At 63.9% G+C, this 7,607-nt stretch overlaps 3 protein-coding genes across 3 annotated transcripts in view; all 3 read right to left on the bottom strand.

Moving 5' to 3' along the window:
* Positions 1 to 118: 118 nt before the first annotated feature.
* On the bottom strand, positions 119 to 1,395 carry MNEG_3924 (hypothetical protein; the record flags this gene model as incomplete). The annotated part of the gene is made up of 5 exons (XM_014047605.1): positions 119 to 238; positions 528 to 544; positions 946 to 976; positions 1,139 to 1,201; positions 1,372 to 1,395. 5 exons carry the CDS (start codon positions 1,393 to 1,395, stop codon positions 119 to 121), a joined length of 255 nt encoding a protein of 84 aa, XP_013903059.1.
* An 801-nt stretch (positions 1,396 to 2,196) lies between these two features.
* Positions 2,197 to 3,857, bottom strand: MNEG_3923 (hypothetical protein; the record flags this gene model as incomplete). The annotated part of the gene is made up of 5 exons (XM_014047604.1): positions 2,197 to 2,403; positions 2,630 to 2,698; positions 3,002 to 3,018; positions 3,347 to 3,377; positions 3,834 to 3,857. The coding sequence occupies 5 exons, from the start codon at positions 3,855 to 3,857 to the stop codon at positions 2,197 to 2,199; spliced, it is 348 nt and encodes a 115-aa protein (XP_013903058.1).
* A 627-nt stretch (positions 3,858 to 4,484) lies between these two features.
* The window catches only part of MNEG_3922 (hypothetical protein), a gene marked incomplete at both ends in the record, with an annotated part of 5,793 nt that continues 2,670 nt past the window's right edge, over positions 4,485 to 7,607 (bottom strand). Inside the window, 6 exons of the mRNA XM_014047603.1 lie at positions 4,485 to 4,853; positions 5,157 to 5,658; positions 5,875 to 6,097; positions 6,391 to 6,501; positions 6,734 to 6,902; positions 7,131 to 7,187. Of these exons, the coding sequence (XP_013903057.1) occupies positions 4,485 to 4,853; positions 5,157 to 5,658; positions 5,875 to 6,097; positions 6,391 to 6,501; positions 6,734 to 6,902; positions 7,131 to 7,187 (1,431 nt within the window). The remainder of the gene's footprint in view (positions 4,854 to 5,156; positions 5,659 to 5,874; positions 6,098 to 6,390; positions 6,502 to 6,733; positions 6,903 to 7,130; positions 7,188 to 7,607) is intronic.

The raw sequence follows: 7,607 nt of genomic DNA, 5'->3' as shown, positions 1-7,607 counted from the left end.
GGCAGGGCAGCGTGGGGACTCCCGAGATGGTGGGCTGTGCATGCAGCGGCAAGGTGCCGCGGGCTGCTGCGCGGCCTGACAAGGGCGAGGGTGTCCACATGCAGATGAATCGAGGCCGTCACACGTCGTCCAAGACCACAATCAAGCAGGCAATCAACGAGCAGCGCACCTTGGAGAAGACGCCGTCGATCAGCGCGCCCGGGGGCGCCCAGTTCAGCCCCGTGGTCTTGACGATGGTCTGCAGCCGCGGGGGTGCCCGCAGGCGGGGCGCGGCGCAGCGGCGGCGCGGACGAGGAGCGGGGTGTCGGGCGGGAGCCGAGTTCAAGGAGAGCGGCCCGGCTGTGGCGACCAAAGAACGGCTGATGAGATGTCCGGTGAGAAGTCCCACGTCCCCCTCCCCATGCATGCGTCTGGTCATCCTGGGGGCTGTCAGCTGGCAGCCTCTAGAGCTTTTTGCAGGCCCCGCCATGCAAGCTACAGCCGGGAGTGCAGCCGCGTCGGCGCACGCGCCCGTCTGAAACCCCCACTTCGATCACGCCAAGAACTGCGTGGGGTGTGGGTGCATGATGCGGGTGCATGGAAAAACGTGGGCGGGTCGAGCAAAGCGCGGCAGTTGGATCTTATGTTTCCAGTGCGGCAGGGGTGCGGGTGCCCACATCGTGCCCGCATGTGGGCACAGGATGGGAGTGCGTTCCCCAAAGTGCAGATCGAGCCCTGCCAAGCTGCATCTGCGCAGCGCCAAACGCCGTAGCTTGTTACTAACGCCGATGCTGGGCAGTCCCACACCCCAGGCGCTGAGCAGGAGGATGAATCAGAGGCGCTATGACGCGGGTAACAAGCCCTGCGGCCCGCTCCCCACTCCCCAGCTGTTGCAGTAGATACACTCGCGGCTGGTGCAGCGCACCCGGCACTCGCCCGCCCCCTTCTGTCACCCCCCACCCCCACCTTCACTCTTCTCGATGAAACCGCTCTGGTCCTGCAAATGGGTTGGTGCGCGTACGGCACCCACTTAGCAGGCGGCCGGCGCAGCGGAGCGCGGGCAGTTGCCTCTGTGGGCGTGGCCAACAACCAAGCCCTCTTTCTCAGAGGCGCCCCCCCCCCTCCCGACATCAGTTGCCTGCGTCACCCGCAGACACACCTTGTCAAAGCGACTGAATCCCAGCGCGATGGCCTTGTCCAGGTTGTCGCCGGACAGGAGCGACTGCAGCCACATGCATGAGAAGGCGTGCGTCGGGTTACAGTTTGGCGCGGCCCGCTGCCGCGGGTGTAGAGCTGAGCAGCATCATGAGGCAAAAGCGCATGATCAAACGCATTTGTCGCGGCGTGCCGCTTTGTGGCACGAAGTGTCCCGGCCTCGATCGCACTCCTCACCGAGATCTTGCTGAACAGAGACATGGTGGTGATTCTCGGGTTGTGGTGGATTTCTCAGGGAGTAACCAAAGAATAAGAGCGGGGAGGAGGGCTGTGTGTTTGTTTTGGTGGCGCAATGAGCACACCAAGTGGGTGCCAGGTGAGGCGCGCCGCTACGTATGTGCAAAGGCAGACCACTTGGCAGGGCCGATCGGCCGATTGGTACGACGTGGTGCAAAGCATCATCTGCAGGAGTCACAAAACACATAGTCATCATTTGATGCAACATTCCTGGGGGATACCGCCTCGTGGAGAGACAACCCGTCACGCAGCACGAGCAGTTTGACAAGAAGACCTGTGTTTGGATGATTTTGATGCCTCCCTTCAATCAAAAGCCAACCCCTAGCAACCTTTCAAAGCACTTGGCGGACTGCATGCTGCTTGTCTCACGACCATACCTGCTGTGGCATCACACTCTGTGCACCATACATGCATGACTAAGTAGAAGATGCCCGAGATTCCCTCTGCAGTACCGGTGGTGACAAAAGCAGTTGAAAGCAACATTACAAACCAGAACTCTCCACTCGTCAGTTTACCACGACAAGGATCTGACAGAAAAGTGTACAAGATCAAATAAAGACTCCCAAGGATATCACAATCCCATATGGCCCTTTTGCCACAGCACCTCTCGACCTGAACACATCACGGCACCTGGGGAGCTGCCATTTGTCCCACTCCGATACTGCACCAGAATCAAATCCCTCGACCCACAGCACCCACAGCACCCACAGCACCCACTGGGGCACGCAGTGCAGCTGCTTACACCCTCAAAACCCTGTGGCCGCCTCACGCCGCGGGCACCCCCTCCTCCGCGGCCTTCTGGTCGGCCATCATTGAGAAGAGCTGGCGCACCAGCTGGGAGAACTCCTGGCGATCCATCTTTCCGTCCAGCCCGCCAGTCTGGTGGTCGGTCACGAGGGGGTCAAACGGGGCCGCGCGGCGCGGGTTCAGGGCGGGCGCGTACGAGGCGGGCAGCTGGCTGGCCCATGGGCGCTGAGGAAAGGACAAGGGCAGGCGACATGGGCACACCTGGTGGTGCTTGCTTGGCAGGCGCGCGAGTGCGCCGCTCGCTACACTGCTGGCATCGGCGCAGCGCGAATGCATGCGTGAAACAAGTTGCGCCCCCACCCGTCCCGCATGTCGCGTGCGCGGCGAGGGGCGAGCGCCAGGCACGCGCACAGCCAACTCAGGCCCCAGCCAGTCGGTCCAGCCAACCCACCTTGAAAAACAACATGTGAACCATTGCCTCAGGCGGCATGAAGCCGAGTCCAGTGATCTGACAGATGGTCTGGGATGGATTGACGCGCGATTTGAAACCAAAGGGGGCAGGTGCAAGCGTAAGCGCAAGCGGCCGAGGCAGCACGGGGTCATGGCGGGCACGTGCGTCAGAGCAACATGGTTGACAGTGCATGAGCAAGCAGGCCGGAGGAGGTTCGGCGTAGTGCACTGCTGCCTGCTAAGCCCGTACGCCTTGGTCTCTTCAGCTGATGTTGGACCTGCCTCTGTGTGCAATCGACATGCGCGCCAGCCAGATTGCCACACCCATTGCGAGCAGTTTGCTGCACCGCAGAACCCCCACCCGACCGCTCACCTCGATCACGCCCGTGACTGTTATGATGCCGGTGAACATGCACGCGCCGTACGAGGGGAAAGAAGCATGCGTGGAGGTCTGTGGACGGGGCAGGAAGTGCCCTGCCGGCTTTGCCAGCACACGCCATGATTCCACACGTCCACCGAACCGGCAACTTGACACATCAGCCGATGCGACAGCAAACCCGTCTCCCAACCCAATGCGGTGCACAGCACAAGCTGGACAAGCTGCAAGCGTGTCTTTCCCAGGCATTACCCCCTCCTAATCCAAGATTGCTCCCCTCCCTTTTGCTGACAGCTGAGCAGGTCATCCCGCCTCGTCCGCGCCCTGCGCTGCGGCACCTACCTTCCTTCTTCTCGATGTAACCGCTGTCGTCCTGCGGGTGACAAGCGTGCACATGCAGGCGTTTGACAGGAATGCTGCCGGCCGGCGAGATTCGACCGTTTTCCACCAGCTGACTGCAGCGGACAGCACGGCTGCATCGCTTTCCCAGCTGTCAGGCCCCCACTGGCAACAGTTGCAATTCACGCTTTTGACGCCCTGCAGCACCATGCATGGTCAACAAAAACCATGCACCCTGTCAAAGCGGTCGAAGCCCATGCCAATGGCCCGGTCCAAGGTGCCACTGGAGAGCACAGACTGCGGTCACACGCAGTCGGTTGGGAGGTGTGCGTCAACGAATGGTGCCGTAAGCAGTGTATCGCACGGCGCATGGGTGCCGCACCAGTGCTGCACGTTGGCAGTGCAGCCGAAGTGAATTCAGGATGTACAAACGGCTTATTTGTGTGATGGGGCGGTGCCCTGATGCATACACCTCGGTGCATCCACGCACCGAAAGCTTGGCGAACATCGACATGACTGGATGCTGGGTTGACTTTATACGGTATTCAGGCTGTGAGGGAATTCATGAGAGTAATTTACGACGTTACAACGCGATTTGAGGGCTGACGGTGAACCTTGAATATGTCGGGTTGAAATCTCAGACACTGACTGCGTAGCCGCCAGGCCGACACCTGGGCCAGCATGACTCGCTGCCCCTGTCCAGCAGCACAGTTTTGACCGCACTGCGCCTGCGGCATGCAGGTGTTCTGCAGAAATCAACTGAGGCAATGGTACATGCATACGTATAGAGCACTGCGCGTGTGGCTGGTCGCCGCATCTCCCTGCACGGACGAGAGATACCCCCCCTACACACTGACGTGCTTCCGCGGTGAATCCTGTCCCGTTGAACCCGTGCTGGCGGCGGCGCGGGTGCGGAGATTAGCCAAGCTGCAGGCAGCGGTCATGCTGTACACTGGTGCGTTGCAAGTCGTCGTTTGTTCTTGCACACTCGGGCCAGGGACAGGGGCCACCGCTGCAAAGGGAGGCAATTGCCCAAGTCCCATCCGGCGGGTCGAAAGGCCACAGAGTCATTTTGGAAATCATAGTACGCGTGCGTATTTCCAAATCAAATCAAACACACAGAATCCGGAGAGTCTCTTCTTCACATAATAGAGCACCTGCTGGCCGCCGGCGTCCCGCCTGACCCTGCCCCCTGGCCCCCATCCACATCCATCGCCCCTGCGCCGCCGCCCGCCGCCGCATCGACCTCCAGCGTCCGCAGTCGCTTCGCCGCGCGCTGCGCGTCGCCGTCGGCCGCCGCCCCTGCCGCGCGTATCGTCCCGACCGCCGCCACCGCCGTCGCGGCCGACTCCGACGCGAAGCGCGCGTAGCGCTCGGATGCGTATTGCCAGTAGGGCACGGCACTGACGGCGCCGCCGCTGCGGGGCAGCTCTGCCGCGAGCAGGGCCACCGCTGTGGCGTCCTCGAGCTCTGCCAGGGCTGTGTTGCGCGACAGCAGCGTCAGCCGGACCTGCCAGCATCGGCCGGGTGGGGTCGCCGGTCGGAGGCGGCACGGCGGGGCGTTAGTACACATAAGAGGGGGACACTGTGAGCGCAGCATCTGTGTATATGTGTGTGTGAGTGTGTGTGCACAAGTGTCCACATGCAGACCTGTAAGGGCCGCGGTCTTGTGGGGCGACCAGCGTGCAACAGCCCACGCCCCGCCAAACCGCTGGCCAGGTACCGCGTGCCATCCATGCTGCGGACAAGCGCCATGCAGCCGCACGCGAGGACCCCGATCCCCTCCAACCAGGCGCCCACCCCACGCCCGCACCTTCGCGGGCCGGCCGTCCTCGCCGCGTGGCAGCACCTGCTGCAGCCGCCGCACCACCAGCTTGACCGTGTCCCCGCGCCGCAGCCCGCCGTTGCCACCGTTCGCGGCGCTCGCGCCGTCCTCGTCGCTCAGCCCCCCCTCCTCCCAGCTGATGTGTGCCGCCGTCGGCCGCTGCGGGAGCGGGTCCTCGCCCCAGAGCGCCACGTAAGGCATGTCGGAGTACGTCAGGTTGACGCGCCCCTTCAGCCCCTCCACAATCGCCAGCGGACCCGGTGCCCCTGGCCCCTCCCGGGCCTCCTGCTGCTCTTCCTGCTGCTGCTGCTGCTGCTGCTGCTGCTCGCCGTCCGAGGGTGGGGGCGGGGGCGCCGCGCCGAGGCGGGGGAGGAAGCCGGGGTCGGCGGCGGCCTTGGCGCGCAGCAGGGGCAGCAGGCAGGCGAAGGCGGCGCCCGTCATGTACGCGTCGTAGCCAGCCTCGTGAGCCTTGGCCCCTGGGGCGAGGCCCCTGGGACGCGGTTGTACGGACGGGTGCACGGGCGTTAGGAAAGAGTGAGAGGGACGAGGGACGGGGTGTGGGTGCATGTGTGCGTGTGCGTGTGCGTGTGTGTGTGTGTGTGTGTGTGTGTGTGTGTGTGAGCGCGCGCATGTGGCGCGCACGAGTTTGACTTGTGCAGCCAGCACATGTCTGCGAGTCCCTGCCACCCTCGACGCCCCAACCCACCTGTATTTGTCAAAACCAGCCGCGTGCGTGATCTGCGGCAGCTGCGCCGCCTCCGCAGTAGCGCCGGCGCGCGCCGCCGCCGCCGCCGCCCGCGCGAACAGCGCATCCACCTCCAGCTCCCTGCCGCCCTCCACGAGCCCCGCGTACACGTCAGACAGGCTCGTCTCGCGCCCAAACACCTCGGGCAGCTGCCGGGACACATACTTGGTGTCGTAGACGCCGCCTGCGATGTGTGGTTTTGGGTGGGGCGGGGAGGAGAGGTCTCTGGGGGGGCGTATGCTGAATGTGAGCCGCGTGTGATGGCTGGCTACAGGGTGGATTGACAGGCAGCGCGCCCGAGCGCCGGCTGGGTGCGAGCGCACGGGACGCCCTGCTGCCGGCAACGAGGCAGCGCAGGCACAAAAGCACGGACAGGCCTGCTGGGGGCGGCCGGGGGATGGCCGCGTCACAGCAGGGTACCCCTTTGGTGGGTGGCGCCAGCCAGCCGGAGGCCGCCCAGGAGCGTGCGGCACCCACCAGGCAGCCATGTGCGCGCCAGCTGTCGGTACTCCCGCCACGTGTTTGGCAGCCAGCCCTCTGCAAAGCTGATGAGGCTGTAGGCCAGGTCAAAAGCCAGGTTGTGGCCCACTGTCGGGTGCAGGGGTGAGCAAGGGAGCCTAAGCAGGGTGCAGGTGTGACTGACGTGCGGACCATCCCAATGTGTGCAGCTGTGTGTGCAAGATCGCGTCCGTGCATGTGCGCGCGCGAGAGCGGGTCAGGGTTTGCGTGATTGTGCATGCTTGTGTTTGCAAGAGAGTGTCTTCGCCGCTTGCCGTGAAAGCGAGAGCGCACGCGTACGAGCGAGCGCAAAAGCACGCACCCGCGGGCTTGCCGCTCTTCCGCATGAGATCAAACACGGCCGCAAACCCCGCCGCCTCGTGGACCGCCGCGACCTGCTGCTCCGACTGCTGGCGCTCCAGCGCCGCCGCGGCGGCCGCGTCGGCGGCGCGGATGAGGACCAGCGTCGGGGCGCGGTTGCGCTGCTCCACCTGGCAGGGGCGTTTCAGCATCGGCAAGGCAGAGGTGCAGCTTTGTTTGGGTGTAACAAAGGGGGAACTCGAACCATCTGAGAAGTGCACGACCTTATCAGATCAGCGTCCAATGCTGCTGGGAGCTCCATACACTACCGGTGCGGTTGTGCGCAGGTGCACGGCGCCCAGCGGGCCCATGGTCGAGCGCCGTGTGCGGGCCTGCGAGTCAGGGCAGCTTCCCCACACCTTCCGGATGATGAAGCCCCGGTGCCCATCGGCCGTGAAACGCGGCCCTGCCAGTGCCTGTGGGGTTGTGAAGGGCGGGGCAAGCCGGGATAGCAGTCTGTTGAGGCAATCCTGCCAGTGCTGTCGAGCGCTCAGCGGCAGGAGGAACCCTCTCAAGCGCACTTCTACGCCTGCGGTTTGTACTGCTCCAGCGGCACACGCAGTGCCCACGCACAAACAAAGACAGTGGGGCGATGTGGTGACTTTGTGATTAAAGCTTTGCCAGTTGCATGTGCGCACGCATGTGCACTTGCACAACCACTCCGCCATGGAACGCACACACACATTCTTGCGCCGGTCCTTCATCCCCCCACCTGATACGTGAGCAGCCGCCTGTAAGCGCTAGTCGGCGGCAGCACCATCTCATCCGCGCCGCTGCCATTCGCTCCTTCCTCCTCCTCCCCCCCCTCTCCCTCCCTGTCCTCGTCACCCTCCTCC

This window comes from Monoraphidium neglectum, assembly GCF_000611645.1.
Source record: "Monoraphidium neglectum strain SAG 48.87 unplaced genomic scaffold scaffold00518, whole genome shotgun sequence".
In the NCBI taxonomy this organism is placed as follows: domain Eukaryota; kingdom Viridiplantae; phylum Chlorophyta; class Chlorophyceae; order Sphaeropleales; family Selenastraceae; genus Monoraphidium; species Monoraphidium neglectum.
Note: the sequence above shows the minus strand (reverse complement) of the source record. Positions and strands in the feature narration are given on the sequence as shown.